Below are 24,684 nucleotides of genomic sequence, written 5' to 3' on the forward strand. Positions count from 1 at the left end.
CCCAGCCTTCCCACTGGACACTCTGTGGAAGCAGCTTTCCACAAGGTCCTGATCACTAGATCATTTCCTCCCTGCCTTCATTCCCAAGGAGTCCTGCTTGTTTCCCGATAATATCCAGGGAGATGCAGCCCAGGAACGGTAGTAGGCCTGGCTAATGTCCCTTTGCAGCGGCTCCCTCAACACCCTTCCCACTCCTGCCCTGCTGTTTCTTGGCATCACCTCCCAGATACAGCACTTGCACTAAGTTCATGTGGGTGGAACAGGTGGCCCAGTGGACAGGAAGGCTACTATGAAAGGATTTTGAGCAAACTAGGAATCCTGAATTGGGCATAGTCCTTTCAAAAGATGCCCGAGAATGGCCAGGAAACATCTGCCAAAGCCCCACAGTACCCCAGACTTCACCTGGACTCGGCAACATGTTCAGAAACCATAACGGATGGAACATAATATTTTCATTGACATTAAATAAAAAAAAAAGGCTACTTACCTTTTATATTGCCAGCTACTGGGTCTTCTAGACTCAGAGTATAAACAGGAGAGACTGGAACTCCTATAAAATAATTTATTTAAAAACACAGATTAAGGAGATAGTAGCATGAACAGCCAAGCTGCACTGAGCAGGAAGAAGGCCCCTCCCTGAGTGAAAAGCAACACATGAGACTGATTGAGAGAAAGACCCTGCGCTCTCTGTGGCCAACACGCCTCATAACTGAAGCCAGGCTGCTTAGCAGATCAGCAAATGGAAACGGATGGCGTTTTATGCTCACGATTGCTAAATTATTCAAAACAGGTATGCCCAAAGAAGAGCTGTGTCTAAGTATGAATAGAATTTAGGATTGTTTCTTTTTAAACAGAAATTTTACTCTTTATTTTTTAAGTAAAATTGAGAGTAGTTTTAAAAAAATGTTTTCTTCTAAGTTTTTTCCCTGAATTTTTGTTTGTTATATTAAAAAACGATTGAAGCATCTTCTTATTTCCCCCACTAACAAGGCAAGGGCAATTTCTGGCGGGCTCATCCCAGGCACGGATTCAATATGGTGAGCACCTGAGACACAGTCATTGGCTTCAGACATTATTTCCTGTAAATGCATTTGATTATCCAAAGAAGGAAGGTCTCCTTAGTGAAGCAGTCACTGCTTAAATCATCACTCTAGGACAGCAGGTGCACACTGCAGTGTGGAACCCTGAACAGGTCCGTCCCAGCTCCCCACTGCTCCCAGCACACTTCTGAGATAAAATGTAGATACACACATGAATATGTTAACATATTCATCCGGATCACTGTGGGAGGGAGGAGGGAGGAGAGGGCCCTGACAGCTTGCCCTCCTGGACACTGAAAGAGAGAACACACACCTTCTTGCCCCCACCCTGCAAAGCATGATGCACTAGGTCTATCAAAGTCACACTCTACTACCAAGTTGAATTTTGCAGTATTTGAGCCTAAGCCCATTGACCTAATAAAATGGCAATGGCTATTGTACAACACCAAGCTAAATTCTAAGATTTGCCTTTGCAACTTGGGAAATTCTTTCATGTAAACAAAACCTGCCTGGGCCTTTTTCTAGTCCCTCATACACCTTCCCTGCCCGTCATTGCTCACACACAGGTTGGCTATGGGCCAGAAAGGGGATTCTCATCCTTACTGGATACTTACTCGAGCAAAATGGAAAATTATAGTATCCATCTGCACATAGCTCACAGCTGTCTCCTTGGAAATTTGGCTTACAGTGACAGCGGCCTGAGCCCTGCTCACACTCATATGCACGTTCCGGACCACAGCTGCAAGCTAAGAGGAAAAAGAATCACTACGTGACCCACCCCTCACTGTGCTCAGAAAACACACATGCCCACACTTCTCATGGGTGCCGTGGTCTCAGTCTCCTGTGCATAGCAAACACTCGACTAAAGTTAAACGCTACGATGATTACTAAATTTCTGTGGACTTCTTATTATGCTGTTTTGATGTTAATTATGACAAAGTTAAAGTGATTGTAGATCACAGAAACATGTCAAACGAAGCAACATTTATTTCAGGCTTGATAGGTGACCGATTCAAAGAATTAAGGGCTTGACTAGGTACTTTTGATAGCTTTTCATCTACTGTTATGAAATATATGTATTATCATTATTATTTACATGTGAGAATTCTTGGGCTCAGAGAAAATATGAAGTTACCTGAGATAACTCAGTTAGAAGGAAATAGAACCAATACTCCGAAGGCAGGGGAGCAAAGATCGTCCAGGCCCCCGAGCCTGTGACACCCTTGGGGTAATGCACACAGCCTGCCATATGCACGGAATTGACATGAGACTTACGGATGCAGCCATGGAGCGCCTCCACTGGAACTCCATAGGGCCGGTAGAAACCCTGTGCACACTTCTCACAGTTCACACCCGCTGTGTTGTGCTGGGGGAACAAGAACAGACCCTTCAAAGGATGCCAGAGAAGCCCGGAACTCTACTCTGTGCTAATCCACCACAGAAATAATTCTGTCACACAAGCCCAAAATCCAAAGTCCCCAAGACCATCCATCTTGACCCTGTATCACAGGACCCAAAGTGTGTCATAGGACCCTGATTTCACCTTGTCCCTGAAATCCCCGCCACACACGTGGAAAGGTTCATTAAACTAACAGTCCTGACTTCTCTCTCTAAAAATAAACAAACAAATAAGTAAATGACAATTTAAAAATTAAAAAAATATGAGCCAGAGGCAGGTAGATCTCTGTGAATTTGAGGCCAGCCTGGTCTATAAAGAGTTCCAGGACAGCCAGGGCTCTTACGCGGAGAAACCCTACCTCAACAAACAAACAATGTAAAAAACTTAAAATGCTTCAATGAACTTGACACTTGATTAAGAAAAAACAATAGTGTCCCTCTGGCTGTGAGCAGTCCTTAGAGTTCCTGCAGCTCAGAAGCGCCAGGGATGGCTGCCACTCACAGTCCTGCTTTAGCGCAAAGGATGAGATGGCGCAGGGGAATGTCTTTCCCATTTTGGGAAGGAAAGCATATAAAGATCTCTGTCTCTGGTCTTTCTGACTGCATCTGTGTTTTCAGCGTGAATTATTGTGTGAATGGACAATGAGAGCACGAGGCTCATACACAGAGCTCAGTTTTGAGTCGGGTGGCTTTTTCTAGTCTGCGGTTAATTCTTACAATTGCCACAAACCCAATTACCCAGTACACATGATCAGTTTCCAAGGAATGCATGCCACAGCTCAATTCTGTCTCCTTCTCACCCGAAAGCACTGAGCAGTGTCACTATGGAAAAGGCAGCAAACTCAGAGCAACAAGAATGAGCAACACAAACCACACGGAACCTTCACAGAAGCCTGGGGAGAGCAAAGGCCGGTCTGTGTCCTCTCCCTGTGGGGTTTATTAACCACAGACTCTTGGTTTTTACCACTCTTGTTCTGTGGGCTAAAAATCTGAATCTAATTTAGCACCAAAGTAAAAAATCATGCTGGCCAGCCTGCCAGCACTCACAGGAAGCTTCTAGGCAAATAAGAAAGAGCTGTAGCCCACCCAGTCTTCCCATCAAACGCCCTTCCCTTCCATCCCACTGCTTGCTACTATGGCTAACCTTGGCTAGCAATCCAATTAGAGCAGGACATGAGAACTGTTCTCTGAGGTGGGCAGCCTTGTCTCTCTGCCTCAACGCATGCTTAAATAGCAGCGGAGAACTGAGAGGAAACGCTAAAGATAGGATAACGCCTCTGTTTTGGATGGTTTTCTCTAGGACCTCCACAGTCTCACACCATTGCATTTATGGACAATAGGGTCCTGGCTGAACCAAGTACAAGCAGGTCAAGGTGCAAAAATCGGGGTGGCTTCCCAGGCTTACGGTGGGGTTTAGAGGTCCTGCTGGGAGGAGTGGATGTTTGAAGTTGTGCTTGCACAGGGCTTAACATCAAATGAGAATCAGAGACCCCAGCTGAGTAAGGGCAGAGGCATCCTCTGCAGGCAAAAAGCCTGTCTTCCACCTACCGGCTGCTTTGGCTCCTCCCAGAGGAAGGGTGTGTGTGCAGCACGGTGCACATACAGGACAACTTTCAGGAGTTGGTTCTTTCCCTCTACCATGGACTCCAGGAATTGAACCCAGCTCCTCAAGCTTAAATTCGCAAGAGCCTTTATCCAGTATCCAGAAAGCCATCTTGCCAGCAGAGTCTGCCTGCTTCATGTGGGTTGGCAGCGTTAATTCCAAGTCCTCATGCTTGCCCCCAAAATTCTATACACAGAACTGACCCCCAGTCCGGGTGGCACGCTATGGAATGCTCACCTAGAAGCCAGGCCCTGATCTGGGTGTCTGGGGTCTGAATTCCACCACAGGGAGCTTTCCAAACATGCTTTGACCTTTAGGCAAACCCTAACTATCCACTGCTGGTACTCAGTTCCTTAGCCGCACCTCCTCCATTACCTTGTGTGTCTGTGAGCCCTAAGCACACAGAGACCGTCCACTCTATCTAGACTCCATCATTAGTCACCTTGTCTTCGAAGAACCCAGGAATAATTTCCCTTATCAAGGTTCCACATGAACTAGGCTTTGTGCCTCCTCTTGAATTATCTGCCCTTCTCCTGACTCACTTCTCCAGCTATCCTGGGATCTTGCTCCTTACTAACGCCTCTTGTCCTTCTGTTACTTCAATACACCCAAAGGATGCCTAGCTCATCTGCTCAGATACCACAACTCAGGAAACTGGCCACCTTAGAATACCTCATACCCTAACCCAATAGTTAAAATGGGAAACCCAAGGAATAAAATAAACTAATACCAATGGGATCTATATGTGCCTCTGGTAACTGCTTTCTCTTCAGAACAAGAATCTAACTCTGTCACCATTACTATATGCTGTAGAATAATCCTTTTGTACACTGTGAAGATGTGTTGCTCTTATTGGTTTAATAAAGAGCCAATTGGCCAATAGTTAGGCAGAAAGAGGTTAGGCGAGAGAGCCAGACTGAGAGAACACTGGGAAGGAGGGCGGAGTCACCAGTAGAGGGAGCAGGACATGAACATGCCATGCTGAAAAAGGATTAATTTAATATGGATTGATTTAAGTTGTTAGAAATAGTAACAACCCTAAGCTATTGGCAGAGCATTCATAAATAACAAATCTCTGTGTGGTTATTTGAGGAGCTGGTGGTCCTAACTAAAAGCTCTGCCTACAACTATCTGCTGCAGCTCAACTAGGTCTTCTTCAAAATCCAGGCTTAGAGGGCTGGTGAGATGGCTCAGCGGTTAAGAGCATTGCCTGCTCTTCCAAAGGTCCTGAGTTCAATTCCCAGCAACCACATGATGGCTCACAACCATCTGTAATGAGGTCTAGTGCCCTCTTCTGGCCTTCAGGCATACACGCAGAAATGAGATTGTATACTAAATAAATAAATGAATATTTAAAAAAATAACAAAATCCAGGCTTAAATTCAATGGTCAGGGTAATAGTGTTAAGAGACACTGGCTTTGAGAAGTGATCCAGTCATAAAGGATTATCCTTCGCGAGTGGATTAAGGCCCTTAGAAAGGAGACACAGAATTCGGCCCTTTTATCCTTCTGCCTCCCGCCATGTAAAGATGGAGCCTTCTTTATGAGTTACCCCATTTCACTGGGACTGTGTGTGACAGTGTCTAGGGACAGCCTGTCTTGTGCTTTGAGATGATAATTCATTGCTTTCCACATATGGGCACTGAACAGAAATGGTGGAAATCAGCCCAGTTACTTAATTTCTAGGGGACATAATTTGCTGTAGGATATGTGTTTTTTTACCAGCAAACTCGAACCTGATCACCAAGCTGGCCAGTTCTGCGGCCCTTCTCTCTTTTTCTACCAGTGAAGACTCCCATGTTATTGTATGCATAGCATAAAATGCAGTCAGTTTTCCACCAAAGAACCAAGTGTCCCAGCATGACTTACAAAATGTCCACCTTTTCTACTATGGATGACATGACATCCAAAATCAAATTGTACCATTCCCGTGCACTGGCTTAGGTTGATCCTCTGAAGATGGGTCCCACATTCACTTATTTCTAATTATCCACTCTTGTGTTCTCTGCCAGTAATTCCAGAATCTGCCTGCCCGTCTCCACAAAACTATTAAAATTGCACTGAATGTATAGGCTGACTTCAGAAAATTAAAATGTTTATTGTATTTCAAGTCTGAAAACACCGTGTTCAGCACAGGTTATGTTTGATGAATTTTAGTGCAGTGTTAGGAGTTTGACTCCAGCCGCACAGTCAACTCCTTTTGTGACCTCTTGGGCCTGCATGCCATTGACATTCAAAGCCGTGTACCCCGTATGTACCATACTAATAGGTATGTTTCATGTGTGCTCTCTTCTCGATTTTTTGGGAATTGCTAGTCTTTTCAGATGGCCCATCTTCCTCATTTTCACTTTCTAATGAGCTCTGGAGAAAGAGTGCATTTTGCTTTTAAAATATCTTTTCTGTGCGTGGTCGGGTTTGGGGCAGAACGGAACCATATGTTCTGCATCTGGATCCCCTATGTTTTCATGTGAAACACAGATGGTTTGGGAAGAGTGAGATAAACACTTCATTGACCTCTCCATGGATGTGAAGGACTAGGGAGCTAGCCCCGTCTTCATAGGAGAGGTTCAACGTCATTTGGTTAACAAGGATAGGGTACCTCTGAGCAATGCCCACCAAAACCCGGGTAGCCGCCAGTCCTCACTAAGTATGTCAGTGTTACCACAAGAAACACAGGCCAAGAGGAGCCGACGCAGGCAGCCATACAGACTCCTGCCTCCTCTTTCCCTCAGTATTTGTTTTGGATGTCTTCACACTGAATGGTCATACAAGCCCCATCTAAAGATTCCCATAAACAATAAACATCCCACTTGGTTTCTTATTTCCACACAAGCTTTCCCCGGCCTCTCCTCTGTCTGTTCACCAACATATGACTTCTTGTCATGCTACAAGTGCTACGTGCCACATGCTACAGTGCCAACCACCTTCCACCAAGTATGTAAGCACGGACTTAATAACTGGAGTCTAACACGTGCTTATGATTTTTGTTCTTATTATAAAATATATTTTATACATACAAAACTCTCAATCGTAATTTGCCAATGTCAGACAATGCACATGAATAAGAGCCCAGTTTCTTACCGCAGTATAGAAGACACTCAGAACATCCCCCTGTTCCTGCCCAGTCAGCCCCCACCATTGCAGCTCCTCAGAGCTAATCACACTTTGACATTTTCCTCTAATAACTTGTGTTGAAGAATCTGTGCCAATGGCTGCCACACAACAGGAGCCCTTTAGGAAGCTGATTTTCTATTTCCGTGCTGCCCCTAAGATCCTCAGTGCTGTAATGTAGCACCAGACAAGGTCCCCTTTGCCCCTTAGTACTCTGTTATGAAATGATGAGCGAGGATGTGTCCATCGATCCTACCACTGCTGACTTTACCACTGATGCTGGCGGCGGTTTGGAAACACGCATTTCCGGGACTGGAGAGGTGGCTCCGCCATTAAAGGCTTGGCTCACAGCCAAAGCATTTCTGTTTGTTGTAGATAAACGGGGAGTGGGCTGATCACAGTGTAGGAAGCTGCGTGTTTCGCAGCATTTTACGGGTTGCTGCAGCCACGGTACACCATTTCTGCTGAGGGGATGGCGTGTATAGTTGTCTCTCGTCTCACTGAAATTGAATTTCTAGGCTTTTTAATAACTGCCGCCCCGGTGAGAGGTGGAGGGGATTTGGTGATTTTGATCAGTATTTCCCTTCTGTCTAAAGCAGCTTAGCCCTTGTTTGCCAGCTTATTAATCATTCATGTACTTACATTTGTAAGAGGCTGTTTTGTTATGACATGTATGTGGGGGAGGGGGTTACCTGCCTTCGTTTAAGAGTTTAGGACCATTGGGAAGCTCTGCCCAACCCCACTGCTCCCACCCACCATGGGTAGTTCCTCCCAGACACTGTTCCAGATGCCTACAGGCCATTTGAGCCCCGCCCCAGCAGATCTGCCCCTTGCTCTGGTGCTCTCTCTCCTGCCTTCCTGAGAGTCACCTGGGAGTTGTTTTGCTCCTTTCTACTCATTAAATCTGGATTTACTAATTTGGTTTGTGGAGGAACCCAATAACTGGGAACCCAATAACTTGATAGTCCAGTGACTATCAAGGACTCCTGGTTTGCGAGTTTGCTCTCCCTGTCTGCAGCTCACCCATGAGTGATTTTCAGTGGGAGCAGTCAGAAGTTTAATTTCAGTGAAATCCGATTTCCTCATCTCCCGTGATTGTGGCTTCCTCTGAGGAAAGTTTCCTCACCTTCTGAATCATACGGGACCCAGTGTTTTTCTCTATAGTTTACAGCTCTTGAGTAGGGATGAGAGCTTAGTTTTCCACATAAAATCGAGCTGTTTCAGAGCCATCTGTGAAAGACCTCACTGTCCCAGTTGGGTTGCTTTGTCCTTTCCTCAAGGTCACCCAGTGTGGGTCATGCCCCTACTCTGTTCTGGTGACGGCTTTGCCCCTGTGAATCTATTTGAACCGGATGTACGGCATACAGGGTGATGGCTGTAGGTGTGTCTCACCTGGCAGTCGATGCAGACTCCCCCACCTGCGTAGGTGCCTTTGCTGTTCAAGCTTGCCTGCTGTAGCTCCACATCTGGGTCGTAGTAACAGTCCACGGCGTGCCCATGGCAGTTGCAAGCTGGAAGAAAGCATGCTTGGTCAGATTAGTGTGCCGCTTTTAGTAAGTTCCCAAACAGGATCTCTGCTCTGTGGCTTACAATAGTCTGTTCTGAAACATTGTTCACTCTGTGAACAATTACAGGAATTTTTTTTTACACAGAGACTATTATAGAAAAGACTGTACTTTATACACTCCTTCTGTTTGACAGTAAATGAAACATTTCTCTTTTCTTAAAAGATAGAACAATGGTGAATCAAAATGCCTATTAGAGTTATGTACATAGACTACAGTCACTGCAAACTATTGCCGGCTCTTTATTCATTATGAAACACATTTATATGCTTTGAAGCATTTAATCTACTTTCTAAGGTAGGTGTCATTAACCCCATACCACAGATAGGAAAACTGAGATGGAACAAGGTTACAAGATGATTCATGGTGCGGGAGAATTGTTTGTAATCTGTCAGTCATGTTTTGAATAAACGCTGATTGGCCAGGCAGAAAATATAAGCGGGGAAAACCAAATAGGAAGTAGAAATGATGTAATGAGAACAGGAGAATTCTGGAAAGGAGGAAGTCGATTCCTCCCACTCCTGCCCAGATCACCGAAGCAGCAGGATGTGATCTGCCCCACTGAAAAAGGTACTGAGCCAAATTGCTAACATAGATCAGAAAAATGGGTTAATCAAGATGTGACAGTTAGCCAATGAGAAGCTAGAGCTAATGGGCCAATCAGCTTATAATTTATGGAGAACTATGTGTGATTTTCTTTGGGGCTAAACAGTTGTGCGGTACTGGGCAGGACAAAAACCCCAACAAGCAGGCCCCTGCTCATGTTACAGATTCATAGCTATATAACCCATAAACAAGAGAGCCAGAAGTTGGTCCAGTTTTTGCTTGATTCCAAATCCCTTATTTCGAAAGTCTAAACTTTCAATCTTAGGACTATGTGTAATAATGAAAAACAAGAATTAGGTTAATGTCTACCTATAGAAAAATAACGAGCCCGGCGGTGGTGGCGCATGCCTTTAATCCCAGCACTTGGGAGGCAGAGGCAGGAGGATCTCTGTGAGTTCGAGACCAGCCTGGTCTACAAGAGCTAGTTCCAGGACAGGCTCCAAAACCACAGAGAAACCCTGTCTTGAAAAACCAAAAAAAAAAAAAAAAAAAAAAGGTCATGGCTAGACAAATAACGACCCATCTGGCTGACTATAAATCCTATGGAGATGGAGCTGCATGTATTTTGTTTGTGATGGAGCATGGGCCTAGGTTCAGAGTGGCACTCAGCTAACCCTGCCATATTAACTTGCATTCCTACTGTGATCATTGTGTATGCCCCAAGAGTGACACCAAATGATTCATAATGACTGGGAAAGAATGTCAAAATATCTTTTTAAAAATCAAAAAAAAGAGGGGCTGGAGAGATGGCTCAGTGGTTAAGAGCACTGCCTGCTCTTCCAAAGGTCCTGAGTTCAATTCCCGGCAACCACATGGTGGCTCACAACCATCTGTAATGAGGTCTGGTGCCCTCTTCTGGCCTGCAGGCATACATGTAGAAAGAATATTGTATACATAATAAATAAATAAATATTTTAAAAAATCAAAAAAAGATTAAAAACAATCAAAAAGATCAGGACATAAAATTAAACAATATTACTATCTTGACTAGTCAAAGTGTGCCTAACACAGCCACTAAAGTGTCTGATTGAAACTATCTAATTATAATGCTCATAGTACCTCCTCGATAAGGTCTCAGAAATGGACATGGGAGAACCCAGTTACCAATATGCAGATGGAAGAAGGAGGTTTAAGAAGATGTTACTTTGTTTGTTTTGTTTTTTTTTTTTTTTTTTTGTTTTTTCGAGACAGGGTTTCTCTATGGCTTTGGAGCCTGTCCTGGAACTAGCTCTGTAGACCAGGCTGGTCTCGAACTCACAGAGATCCTCCTACCTCTGCCTCCCGAGTGCTGGGACTAAAGGCATGCGCCACCATGACCCGGCAAGAAGATGTTACTTTGTAAGTTGCTTTTGTTGGTAACTGTAGCACAGCACCAGGAAAAATAACTCATACAGATATTGAGGGGCAGGTCCATCACTTCCTTACTTTCTAACACACCTGTGATCAAGGCAGCTTTGCTTTATCTCCTCGTTCTCTCTGACCCCTTTACCTCCCACAGGAAATAGTCCATGGCAGCACCTACTCTCAACACGGCCAACACTCGCATCTCTCTCTCGCATCAGCGCTCGGCCCTCTATCCACTATCACACCCCACAAATGCTGAAAAGAGAGACCAGCATGTCAAAACACTCAGCCTTACCCATACATGAAAGTACCATGTATATACTTAATAATTCTTTGTTCTTCTTATACTTTCCTCTTAAGTCTGATGTTTCCTTAATCTGGTTCCCTCTTGTCAATGGTTACATTTCCCATAGTTAAGTTAACTGTAGTCTACAAATATTAAATTGAGAGTCACAAACATTAACAATTCATGTTTCAAATTGTGTGCCATGCTGGCAGAACAGCACGGTGCAGGCTGTCTTCGCATGGCTGTTACTCCCAGCTCAAAAATCATCCGGATTCATGCTGGGGATGAGACTGGCTTGCAAGGTCAATGTGAATGCGTCTCAGGTTCCTATAACCCTGTCTTACTTAAGAAAGGCTCACAAGAGCAAACATGGTGACACTGGTCAGTTCATCACAATCTAGTGTCTTTTATTATTAGTTGCTGTTCGTCTCTTACTGTGCCCAGTGTATACATTCAACTTTCTCATAACCGTGTATATAGAGGAACATATAGGACATCTCGGAGTCTCCACCATCCTTAATCTCAGCATCCACTCACCTTCACACTCGCTGTGCTGCCCCAGAGCAGCTGGCCGCCAGCGCCTCTGGTTGAAGCCAGCGCAGCAGCGATTGCAAGTCTCCCCGCAGGTGTGGTGCTGGCATTTGCATCGGAACCTGAGCATGAAAGCAACACATGTTCCATAACTGAAAGGAGTGGTTGTAGGTATAGCATCAAACTCAGGGAAATCTCCTCCCTTGGCATCCTGAGTTTGAAATGTTGTTTGCTTGCATTGATTTGATGTCTTATTTTGTTGGAGACTAGTTCTCATTTATCCCAGACTGACCTTGAACTCACTACGTAGCTCAGGAAGACCTTGAACTTCTACTGCTGATTCTACCTCGCAAGTGTCTGGATTATGTGGTATTAGAGATGGTAGTTTCAGCTCAGTACCAATGAAATACTTGGCATGTGTGGGCCCACACCTGGACGGCACTGACATCATCAAGCCTCTGCTGTACTGGTTCTCAGTCTAGGCTAAAGGTGAGGTAGCACTTGGCTTTGCATCTTCTGCAGAAATGCTTCCCGCCCAGTCTATTAGAGAGTCCTTTCCAGGGTGGCCTCTCTAGTCTGGTCTTATCTCACCTAATATCAACTGTCATTTTTCTCCTAAGCAGTGACATTTTAGGTTGAACGTGAGCAGACTCCTGTTTAGCAGGCTGCTCGGAAGCCCAGAATCAAAAGTGCGATCCCTGCTACTCTCCGTGCGGTGAGGCCGGGTGGTAAACCCTCCCGGGTAAAACTGTATTCTGTCGAGAACTAACTTCACTGATTGTCCAGAACGGGCCTCCTCCATCAAGTCTCTGGGCCATCTCAAGCAGAGGCTTGTTTCCTGCTCATGCATAGAGATGCACAAGCATTCCACACCAGAGTGTCCTTGCTGAACTCTTCCCTATCGGCACAAGTTAAATGAGACATGGCAATCATGAAAGATCCCAACACGCATTCCCACCATTGGTGCCAATTTCATCTTGAGGTGGGAACTGTCAAACATGGTAGAAACCTCACATGAAATAATTTTGAAGTCAGGGGCAGGAGAGATGGCTCAGCAGTTAAGAGCACTGGCTGTTCTTCTAGAGGACCTGGGCCCGGTTCCCAGTCTAGAACCTGAAAGTCTCTAGCTGGGTGCACATCTCTAATGCTACAGCTAGCCTTATTCCTAGCAAGGTGAGGAGGGAGCTGGCCATACTCACTGGTTTTCAGGGTTGTCAGCGGTGCATTCGTCCGCGTGGCCGTTGCAAACACACCGCCCACCGATGCTGATGTCCTTGATGCTGTAGTAGTACTGCACGACAGAGAACAGGATCACCAACCTCCAGGGACTGTGACACAGAAGTTCTCTCCCTGGCCTTTACCCGCATAAGGGTTGACACGGCTTTTCCTTCATTCTGCGCTCTTGTGCCATTTCTCCTTGCTGACTTGAGCACAAATGGGAACCATGCTTGCTTGTAACTTGTCTTACAAAATGAATGCATTCCTCGATCAAATTTAATTTTTAAAAAAGCCTTCAGAATTTTTTCATTAAAGCATCAAATGTTTTAAATGCAGGGAAGAAAAGTACCTATGTGGAGAAAAGTCGTACATATAGCCTACTGGAATGAGACGATGTGTTTTAAGCTTGTTTGTACATTGAGCATATGTATCTACCAAAAATGAATCCTATGCCTACCATGTGCAATCTGCCCCTCCAGGGTGTGGGAAGGGAGAAAATATTTGCAAAGATGGATCGGATCCATCTGTAGAGGGAGTTAACAGCTGCTGGCTGTTGTTGGAACCTTCCTGACTCATGTTCCGAAAGGCTAAAGCTAAGAGTTCAAACTCCCAAAGACCAGACAAAGTCAGCAACAGACCCAGGGGAGGCTCAGCCCTAAACTAGACCATACACACACACACACACACACACACACACACACACACACACACACACACACACAAATCAACACTCATGATAAGCCAAATTATCTTTGACAAAATTCCAAAGACAATTGGAAGTGCAGAGAAGTGGTGAACTGGGGCCGTGCAGTTTTCCAGAGAGCTCAGCTCATCCTCATCACTGTTCCCATCTCCCCATCTCCCCTACCCAGGGTTCGGAAAGAGCTAAGAGCATAGGAAATACAGATGAGCCACCTTCAGACAAGGCGCCTGACTTTTCTGGAAAATGCTCAAAACTGTCATGACTATTTCCCAGGCTGCCGACCTCCAACCTCTCTGCTATTAACTACATAAAATGCCCCAACTCTAGCCGGGACAGTGAACATCTTCCACTTAGCCTTCTAGGTGGATCTTGCCCCTTCGCCTTGGGCTGATCCCTATATCGGCAGCAGCCATAGACTTTCTGGCTCTCTAGTTTCCTATTGGGCTGGACCATACAGAAGAAGTGCAGGCTCAGGTCACCTCTTCTACTGCCCCCCCATCCCTAGAAGCCAGGGTACCAACCTAACACCTGAGAATGGGAGATGTTCCTGTAGATCCCCCTCAGAGTACAGAGTTCACTGTGTCATCACGGGTTCTCCCCCACTAGGTCACATTTTGTAGTCTCTTTCCCTAGGAGGGTTTACACTAGAACTAGATCTTCTGAGTGGAATTTGTAGCTCTGTTTCTTCTTTTAGATTGATGGTGCATTGGCCCATGAGGGAGGAGGGAGCAGAAGCAGGGAACAGAGTTCAGATCACTGTAGGTATGATGGAGATAGCCCTCCGGGAGATGAACAGTGAATTGATTCAGCTTTATTCCAGAGTATAGGAAATACAAAGGACTGGGGAGCCTGAGAGGAACTCTAATTCGCACTAAGTGGCACAGTCCTGTCATAAGCTGGGTTAGTAACAGCGGGGTCCTAGAGCAAAGCTCCTAGTACAAGTCTTACTTATATATGTAGCAGGCGTGGCTTCCAGCAGGGAACTGTGCAGGGTCTTTCTACAGATAAACCAGGCATCCAGGTTTAGAGGCAGCTTTGAGAAAAGGTCAGTCCTCCAGGCCTGGGGACATTCTCCAGAAAAAGGCAGGTAGAGACTAGGAAGTTTCGCTGGGGAGAAAGTCCCCATGTCACTGAGCTTTGGAGAAAGCTGCCAGGCCATGATGGAGTGAAACCTCTGACCAGCAAGACCTTCCAACAGAAGTGACCTCTGTAGCCTGGGGCATGTGGGTTTCCTCTTTCCTCCAACGTTCATCTGCTGCTGATGCAGAGATTCTGAAGGAGGACACTAAGACATTGTGAGAAACAAGGAGCCTGGTACCCAGAGTGACCGCATGGAGCTGAGTTCACCTGCTGATGCTCACACGCTAGACAGTGATATGAGCAAGACACAAGCGGTTTCTCTTCTTTAGCCTCTGACATTGGAGGTTGTTGACTACGAGACTTAGCCCGTCTGCACCAATACCAGAATGACTACAATCAGTTTTTGGATATAACAATTTTTCTTATCTTTGAGATTGAACCCAGGGTTCTACCACTGAGTAGATTGACAGCTACCCTGCCTAGGCTGTCCTGAGACTCGTTCAACAGTACAGCCAGGACTTACACTTAAAGTCTTCCTGAATCAGCTTCCCTAGCAGCTGATTATAGACCTGCAGCACCAGGCCTGGTTCATTTGCAGCTGGACTACAGACCTGCACCACAGGGCCTGGAGACCTGCAGCACCAGGCCTGCTGGATTACAGACCTGCACCACAGGGCCTGGTTCATTTGCAGCTGGATTACAGACCTGCAGCACTGGGCCTTGTTCATTTTTCTTCAAATAGTCATACCTATTATAGACAGGAACCACCCTCTGCCTAAGATCACAGGCTTGGAAAAGTACTCAAAAGAATTGAACTTATTTGACAAGCAAAACAAGCAACAAAACACAGCTGATTAGGTGCTTACAAAATGCTACTCACCCGCCGGGTGACAGTGGGGTCTCGCTCTGCTTTGGAGATAAGATGCCCAAGTAGGGTGTTGGTCCGAAGAAATCGCAAGCGGATATTTGTTGCTTTAGTAAACTCCCTCAGGGTGTCAGAGAAAGCAAAATTTTTTGCACCTGGACGACCATTTATTAAGGATACAACCACCTTTAAAAAAGGAAAAGAAAGAAAGAAAGAAAGAAAGAAAGAAAGAAAGAAAGAAAGAAAGAAAGAAAGAAAGAAAGGGACACACCAGACCAAAGTCCTTTTCTCAAAATGCAATAACAAGACATTAAAAACAATATATGCCCCCAAAGCACCTGGTTCTCTAAGGAGCCCCGGACATACTGACGTGGTCTAGCAGCTAGTTCTTGGTTCTATGTTTAAACCTGATCTCTATGATGATGTTCTCTGATCTGCTGGGTGCCTGTGGAGGGAAAGAGCTATGAATGCCGGCGAGGGACTATAAGCAGGGGGAAGAGGGTCTGTCAAGCTGCATCGAGCAAACGAAGCTGAAATAATACAGCTCCTCAGATTGTGGTGACCCCAACCATAAAATTATTTTCGTTGCTACTTCATAACTAATTTTCTACTGTTATAAATCATAATGTAAATATCTGATATGCAGGATATCTGATATTCAACCCTTGTGAAAGGGTCATTTGACCCCCGTCCCCCCAAAGGAGTTGCAGCCCATAGGTTGAGAACCACTGATCTAAACGCTGAAGAAATGTGGACCAGAACAAGGACTTAAGTTTTCATGCCTCAGCTGATGAAGTCCAAGCCTCAGTAGTTTGAAACATAAGCTGCTTACCAGATGGGAGATACTGGATAAGAGACTCTTAAGTGAAATCTCACACTCCTAAATGAGTTGATTTTAAAGTCTTTTTACATTCCTCACAGCCTCGCCACTTCCATGGAACTCTTCCCTGACTGTCCCCATCTCTGTCTGTCCCCCTGCATGGCAACAGCCAGGCTGATTTCATAGCATGGTCAGATGCAACTCCAAGGGGACAATAATTGTTTTCTCCCTCAAAGCTGACATCTACTGTGTCAAATGGGACCAGGTAAAGGGACTCCGGCCAGCCAAAGCATGGCAAACATGGCTCTGATGGGCTTTGTCCTCTCTCATTCTCTCTCCTCGCTATAAACCATTAGTCTACATTCCTAAAAACTAGCCCCCAAGGTCTAGTCCACTTCCTCCTCCTGAGGCTGACTATCAAAATCTGGCTATCAAAGAACTCAGTTCCAAAAAAAAAAAAAAAAAAGCCTCCTTTGGCTCACCTAATTAACATGCCCAATAAAAATTAAACACCTCATCCTACCATGGGTTTCCCCATTTCTCTTAATAAACTGCTATTTTCCTATGGGGCCAATTCTGTCTTCTCTCTATCCAGAGAGGTCTTTGTTCCTATAGGACAAATGCCCATTGTTCCCTTTCCCTTCTCCCTCTTCCTCTCTCTCCTGTTTTTGTCTCTTATTCCCCGCCCTTTATCCCTCTGGGTAAATAAGCCGCCTTTTCACTGAGAACTTGGTTTTAGGGTGTCTCATACCAACAATGGTCCCTTTACCAGGGTTTAGCTTAGCACTACCACCTGCCCCACCTCCTCAGTCCTGGAAATAGTGTGTGAGAAGGTGGGGGGATCATCACCAGTTACCAGTGACCCACCCACCACCTTTTGTCACTGGGAGAATTCTGAAGCCGGTGGGCCTTGGATCCCAAACTCTAACTTCCGGGGAAGAACTCAGCCCCCAAAAGAACTTCTAACCCAACTCATTCTGAGTCTTTGGTGTGATTCCTTTTCTATTTCCTCCAAAGAACTGCTCCCCACCTTAATCTACACTGTCTCCCAGGAAATACAATGTCATAGCTTCCTGTCCCCTTTCTAGTCCTAACCCTGACTGCCTCCCAAAACCACTTACTTCGCCATTTTCCAGAGGCACGATGCGGGAATACTCCGTGACACAAAGTAGTTGATCATCCCGGGTGACAGCCATGTTTGCTTCCTGCCCAAACTGTTCTAAACAGTCTCTTCGAGAATCTAGGAAGGACACAGTTGAGCATTATCAAATTATGCATCTTTTCTCCTAGATCACTTCCCTTGACTTGTGTTTCCTTAAGAGGAAGAACCAAGAAGTCTTTTGGATTTCTAGATGAAAGCTTAGGACGAAGTTTTTAGTTCATGAAAAAGAAATGGCTGGCTATTTCAGCTCAAGTGCCATCAGCAACCATGTTTGAAGATATGCTATTAACTCCTCGTGCCTTGAGTAGGAAACTCTAAGGAAACTGGCTGCCACTTGGATTGATCATGAGGTCCAGAGACACTTACATACTTCATTAGCAAAGATGACGGGTTCTAAATGAGTAACTGGAGCCCAGGATCCATACAGAGCCACCTTCGTTCCTCATTCCTCATGAAGGGGGAAGAACTTGAGTGGCAGCTCACTTGCAGGGGCCACCCACCAGAAGGAGCAAAACTGTTTATTACAAAAGGGGGTGCAACCGCCATGCTGCATGAGGGCCCTTAGAATCAAGGCATGCACGACAGAGAAACACGATGTTCTGAGGACTACTTAGGAGTCCCACTGAGACACTAAATCCATACTCTTAAAGTGTTTCAGATAATCAAAGCCCCACATAGCACAGAAGACAAGATTACTTACGAGCAAAATACTGCCATGGTGAGTAGGTGCTTCCAAAGTCAACAGATCTTTCCAAGACCCAAAGATCAGGACGCGGAGAATTTGCAAATTTGATTAAAACATAGGCCACATGGAAAAGCTGAAAAAGCAAGAGAGATACAGTTTGTCTGGACTGAGGGTATAGCTCAGTGGTAGAGCACTTGCTTAGTATGCAAAAGGCTCTGAGTTCAATCCCCAGGCCCACCAAAAAGAAAAGATTTAAGTTGGTTTGTCCATAGCTTTGACTATTTCTACAGGTCGGTGATTCCCAAGGCTACAAGATACAGATCCAAGCTCTATCTGCCTGGTAGACATCTCTACTCAGCTGTAGCCTTTCAAGCTTCTTATCCTCAAAACCATGTCACCTTCTCTTTCAGTACGTGTGTTGCCATCATTATCTTGAGTTTCAGCCTCTTTCCCTGTGCCATCTACCCTGATCTTTTTCTTCTTACCACATTTCTTAGTCATTGTCATCATTCTTTGGCCTGTGACCAGAATGACACAAACATAGGAAGGAAAGAAGTGGGGCTCTGGTCTTGCTCACTTCACCTCCAATTCCTAAACGCCCAGATGTTTATTCCCCATTCTCCTTCCTCAAAAAAAGTCTGCTTTGAAATTTGAACTCTGCAGTGATACAGTCAGGCCTCCAAATTGGTGATACTACATCCTGTAGCATGATTAATAGAAATTAATAAAAATCCAGATATTGGGGTTCAGTTAAAAAAAACAGCCAGCCACTTGTTTCAATCAACCAAGGATTAAAAACTTTGGGGTGGAGGATATATCACAACGGCACCATGTACATTTTTCTTGTCTGTAGTCTTTGGCAATGTAGTATGTAACAAGTACTTATACCATATTAATTACATAAGAGGCTGTGTGTAGGCTCAAGTGCACCATTCTACACAGAGACTGGGGCATCCCTGAGGGATACGGAGGACAGAGGGAAAGAAGTGGAGCCAACCCAGGGATGGTGAGGGACGGCAGACAGCAGAGCACAGGTTTAAACAATTCTGTATTATCACGTTAATGAGCAAAGACCTCCCCTGTTCCCCAAATCCCTGCCCCCCCACCCACACACACCACAAGTAGCATGTTCTACAGTGGCTTTCTGAGCAGGATGCCACACTGCCGTTAGCTAGCCCACTAGAGCCAGAACAATGAACTCTTAGGGAGGGAGGGAGGAAAAGAGGAGTCAGACCCTGTGGGGTTCTCTTTCCTGGAAAATAAGAGAAGGTTTGGTGTGTAACTCAATAGTGAAACACATGCAAGGTCTTGGCTCAATCCCTGGGAACAAAATAATAGTAATAATAATAATAATAACAATAAGGGTTTTAACCTTTTTTCCACATACAAGAGTTTAAGTTATATGGTCTCTCTCTCTCTTCCATCCTGTATCTTCTGTTTCCTCTCATGTCTCTTAGCTTCTCCTGTGCACCTAGATTCCTCCTCCTTTAACTTTTTCTCACTGAAAAGCCCACCTATACCTCCTGCCTAACTATTGGCCATTTAGCTTTTTATTATACCAATCACAGCAAATACATCTTTCTACAGTGTACAAATATCCCACAACAGTCCTGGAACTTGCTTTGTAGACTAGGCTGGCCTCGAACGCACAGAAATCCTATCTCTGCCTCCCAAGTGCTGGGATTAAAGGTGTGGGCCACCATTGCCTACAGTTGAGAAATTTAAAACATACATGCTATTATTTATTGAGAGTAGGAACCCCATTCTGTAGGAAGCCCCTAGTGAGTAGTCCTGAGTGAACGTGGGCTGCTGACATGGGCAAAGCCTCAGACCCACGGGAAAACGACAAAGTCTCCCCCAACACCTGTTCCCCCCCACTCACAGCAAAGCCTCCACAACACCTGTCCTTCCACACAGCAAAGCCCCCGCAACACCTGTCCCCCCACTTACATCCCTCCTGGCGAGGCTCAGAGCGAAATGGCAAAGCCTTGATTTGGGATCCACGTGTGGTTTAGATAGTGTGTGCAGAAAATGTCCACCATAGCTTTCCTCAGCAGGATGCTTAGGGCTTTAAGAGTGTCTCCTGCAGAGACTGCTCCAACCAGATTAGCTAAGCCTGCCCCCTTGTCCAGCTATGAAAGGTAAGCCCAACCTCCTTGTTTCTTTGGATGTAATAGCCTACCTCCTTGTTCAGCTGCATACAACCCTGCCTCTCTATTCAGCTCAACATTATAAACACGCTGAGATGCCAGGGTGCTGAAGTTTCTTCATCTGAGAGCTGGGTCCACCAAAGAGCCAGCTTCTCTGTGCCTCTCCTTCACACACACACACACACACACACACACACACACACACACACACACACCTGTCAGGTCTGTCCTCAGAGCAGTGCTGAATGCAGCACCATTCTATCCTAAGACAAATGCTACATGGTTCTGAAAAGCTGTTTTTTCAAATAAGAATATTGGCAACGCTTTGTTTTTGCAAATCCCTTTAGCGGTCAGATTGAGTGGAAGATGAAGGTTTTCCTGTCTGCTTCTACGTTCGTTCCATAGCAACATGTCTGGCTTTGGGTGAAGTATTTAGAAAAGATCTTAGCCCAGTCGGATCTTTAATGGTAAAATGAGGGCCTCTGGGTTTGTGGACTCCTGAAGGGCCAAGGGGACCCCACAGGCTCACACTTGACTCCCTCACAGAGTAGAGTTTGCCCTCACTGTCAGAAGCCCCTTCGCTGACACAGCCCTGACAAAGCCCCAAATCCCAGTCAGCTCTGCCCACTTGAAGCCTGTGCTTTTCAGTTTGGGAAACAATACTAACCAGGGCTGTGAGCTCAGCCTGGAGACAATACTAACCAGGGCTGTGAGCTCAGCCTGGAGACAATACTAACCAGGGCTGTGAGCTCAGCCTGGGACAATACTAACCAGGGCTGTGAGCTCAGCCTGGAACAATACTAACCAGGGCTGTGAGCTCAGCCTGGAACAATACTAACCAGGGCTGTGAGCTCAGCCTGGGACAATACTAACCAGGGCTGTAAGAAATACTGTGAGCTCAACCTGGGACAAATGGCTAACCCGGGTGCCTGTTTAGCATAGCAAAGCAGACCTAGCCATGGATCCTCCCAGCACCCCTCAGTCCCTACCTGTTACAGGGAATGGCTGGCATACCTCACCCCCTCCCCTAAACTTCTACAGTCCTGCTCTTCTCTCAGCTGTTCCTCCCTATATAATCCAGCTGTTTTGTCTACCTGGCCCCTTTTGTCTACCTTTACTCTTCTGGCTCTACCTTCACCTCCCTCTCCTCATGTAGCTCAGGGCCATGTTCACTCTGGACCCTCCCAGATGTCCCTGCCTCTGGCTATGCTCTCCATTTTATCTACAAAAAAAGCCTCTCTTCCACCATACCTAGGAGTAGTCATGTCTCTATCTACCTATCATCTATCTATCTATCTATCTATCTATCTATCTATCTATCTATCTGTCATCTATTTATCATGTATCTATCAATCATCTATCAATCTATCTATAATCTATCTATCATCTATGTATGTATTTATTTAAGGCAATATACCGTACTGTCCACCAATGTGTGGAAAAACTTCCTCCTTGAAACAGAAGCACTAGGAATTACAAAGTGGTCTGAAAACCATAAGGCAATACCTAAAGGCAGAAATGGGGGCTTCCAAAAGACACAGGCCATGACTGCACAATGAAGCGATTTATGGGAAATTCGAGAACTCTGATTTGGACAACTATAACAAATATAGATCCCTTCCAACTATTTATACACCTGTTTCAGCCCTGTCCAAGTAAAACCACATTAGGTAAGAAAATAGGATGGACAATAAATGAAGCATCTTGAACGCAAGAATCTTTCTCAGCATGCTTCACCGTCACCAGACTCTCGCAGTCATGGCTCCTGCAAAAGGTTCACCAGATTAGAATTCCTGGCGGCTGACCCTGAGCTTAGCTTAGCTGCTTCTAAGTGTTATGCTATTATGTAGCACCACAACTACTGAAAATTCCCAGCGAGAGTTGGGACGGCACTCGGGTTATAGTTCAAGCTCCAGTGCCACATAACCCAGAAAGCAGGAGGTCCAGAAGTTCAGGTCATCCCTAGCTATGTTCCAAGTTTGCAGCCAGGCTTGGCTACCTGCGGCACTGCAAAGGGAAGAGGAGGGGGAGAAAGACTGAAACAGTCAACAGATGGGGTTCTTGGCCTCTGTGAACCTACTACCTTGGCCCAGTTTAATGAACATGCTGAGCCTATCCACCGCCGTTTAGCACCAAGCAAACAGGACGTTCCTCTTTAAAAAGTGCGCTTGCTGTGTTTTTGTCTTGGGACCTGTTTCTGAGGTTCCCTGACACACGTGTGCACATGCTCTCGCGGTGGCACGTGTTCTCGCGGTGGGAAGGCTGCATTCACTTCTCGTTCTACTGGCGCGGTGATGGCTGCCACCCCACTGTGGAGACCTGCTGTCCGTTCTTGCAGTGTCCCAGGTCAGCAGCACGTCTCCTCTGACGGTCCTACTTCCAAATCTGTGGCGCAATAAGCAGTGAGTGATCTCTGGGTGCTCGCAGCCTGGCTCAGGCGTGGTAAGCCAGCAGGCAGGGCCAATGGAAAGCTTAGCACAGCTTCTAGCTGTTTCTGTTAAACAACTTACCTCACTCCTGAATTTGGTCTCCCACCCGTGAAGACACTTCAAAGCATACCCGAGTAAGCCTTGAAGTACACTGATACAAACAAGAGTGCCCTAAGAAAGCAGAAGGCAAAGGAGCAGGGGAGTCAAAAGCAAAAGGCAAGTAAGTATTGGGGGGGGGGGGCAAAAAAAGGGGGGGGAGGGAAATAGATAAAAAACTGTGGACTTGTACTCTCCTCGCAAATACTTTTGTAACAGGCTAAAGCTGGCCTGGCTCTGTCTGCTTAGGACACACAGGAGAGTCTTTTAAATAAAGTTCTGATAAAGCAGATGAGACATTAAAGAGGACTTTTGACTTCAAAAGACATAAGGTGAACAGGAGCAATAGGACAGATGTCTCCCTGCGTCTCTTTGAAGCCACTGATTACAACTTCCTACAGCCGGCGCGTCTTCATTTCAGGGTCTTCCTGAACTGAATGTTTGCTATGAGTGAATAGATTAAATAGAATTTTCTATGAATAGAATAACGCATGACGTATGAATGAATGCCTGCATTAACTAATTTTTAAAAAGCTGTGTCACTGCTCCTGGGTTCAGGGGGTAGATATTAGCAGGCAAGCAGGTACAGAGGGAACCTCAAAACGGTTGTACTTGGGTATTCTACTTTAATGAGTGAATATATTGATTCACAAAAGAGACATTTTAATAATGACTCTTCCTAATTCTTTACTTTGAATAGTCTGTAAACCTACAGAAAATTTCAGAAAGGAAATGTGCAATTGTTAACAGCTGTCCGTCCAGAGTTTCAATTCTTTAAAAGTGACAGACATCATGATACTTGCTCCTAAATACTTCAGGGTGTATCTCCCTGAAATATAGACATTTCTATAATCTTAGCATGTTCAAGACTGTTCTAGTTTTCTTTCTGCTGCATTGATAATGCATTCCAAGCAAATTTGGTTTACACTTCCAGGTCACAATCCATCACTGAGGGAAGTCGAGGCAAGAAGTCAAGCCAGAGCTTGAGGCTGAAACCTCATGGAGGAATGCTGCTTGCTGGTTACTCACTCACAGGCTCCTGCCTTGCTAGCTTTCTTAAATAGCCAAGGACCACCTTGCCTAGAGATTGGTGCTGTGTGGGGCTGGGACCCAATATCAATCAACAAGACAGCCGATCCCCTGCAGACACGCTAGGCCAATCTCACCTAGCTTTTTCTCAGCTAACTTGGTTGTTTCAGGTTTACAATTAAAGATAACTAGGACAATGAGAAAGGAATGTGTAATCAAAGCATCTATTTAACATGTTCCTGTTCTAATTCCCCGGTCATCCTAATAACGCCTACTGTTATTGGAGAACATTTTAGCTCCAACCAACATTTGCAAATAGACTTAGTAGTGATTATAAATTTGTTGAAACCGCATAAAACCCAGTTTAGTGGTTTGAATGAGAAATGTCCCCAAAGACTCGTGGGTTAAACACTTGATTTCCTGTTGGTGGCGCTGTTTGTCAAGATTGTAGATCCTTTATCAGGGGCAGCCTTACTGAAGAAAGTACATTATTAGAGGTGGGCTTTGAGAGTTTACAAGCTTCTAATAGGCTCTCGGTTTTCTGTGTGTGATCAGACCTGTGATCTCTCAGCTTCTTCCTTGGATTCTCCCTCTGGAATCAGAACCGAAATAAACTCTTCCTTAAGTTGCTTTTGGTCATGGTATTTTATCACAGCAACCAAACAACCACACTTTCTGAGCCCCATCCTATAGCAAGTCTTGTGTTTTATCCTCTCCTCTGGCTACACTCAACTATCAGGGAGTGTTTGTGCCTGGGGTCTGACTCCCCTTAGAAAACCCCATTTTTCATGCATGTTTTCTGTTTTGCTAATTTACAAGGAAATTGCTTCAACATTTGACTTACTCACTGAACTGAGCAGCCAGAGAATGTGCCTGACAACCCATGACAAAGGGAAATCGCATAGTCGTGTTTACCCAAAGCAAAGAGAACTAATTGGACTTTAATTACTACCAATAAATTCT

The 24,684-nt window shown here is 45.3% G+C and overlaps 1 protein-coding gene across 5 annotated transcripts in view; it reads right to left on the bottom strand.

Annotated features, from left to right (window-relative positions):
• Lama3 (laminin subunit alpha 3) overlaps positions 1-24,684 on the bottom strand; it is a 214,416-nt gene that overhangs the window by 144,489 nt on the left and 45,243 nt on the right. For 4 of the 5 annotated variants that reach the window (XM_050160719.1, XM_050160717.1, XM_050160720.1 and 1 more), the window contains exons 3-11: positions 18,033-18,150; positions 17,292-17,410; positions 15,366-15,536; positions 12,684-12,775; positions 11,491-11,606; positions 8,545-8,663; positions 2,316-2,406; positions 1,655-1,786; positions 488-550 (exon numbers count right to left, since the gene is read on the bottom strand). In XM_050160719.1, the coding sequence (XP_050016676.1) occupies positions 488-550; positions 1,655-1,786; positions 2,316-2,406; positions 8,545-8,663; positions 11,491-11,606; positions 12,684-12,775; positions 15,366-15,536; positions 17,292-17,410; positions 18,033-18,150 (1,021 nt within the window). The remainder of the gene's footprint in view (positions 1-487; positions 551-1,654; positions 1,787-2,315; positions 2,407-8,544; positions 8,664-11,490; positions 11,607-12,683; positions 12,776-15,365; positions 15,537-17,291; positions 17,411-18,032; positions 18,151-24,684) is intronic. The other variant, XM_050160721.1, reaches the window with a different exon arrangement.

Source organism: Alexandromys fortis, unplaced genomic scaffold, assembly GCF_014885135.2.
Source record: "Alexandromys fortis isolate MF-2015 unplaced genomic scaffold, M_Fortis_MF-2015_v1.1 scaffold_104, whole genome shotgun sequence".
In the NCBI taxonomy this organism is placed as follows: domain Eukaryota; kingdom Metazoa; phylum Chordata; class Mammalia; order Rodentia; family Cricetidae; genus Alexandromys; species Alexandromys fortis.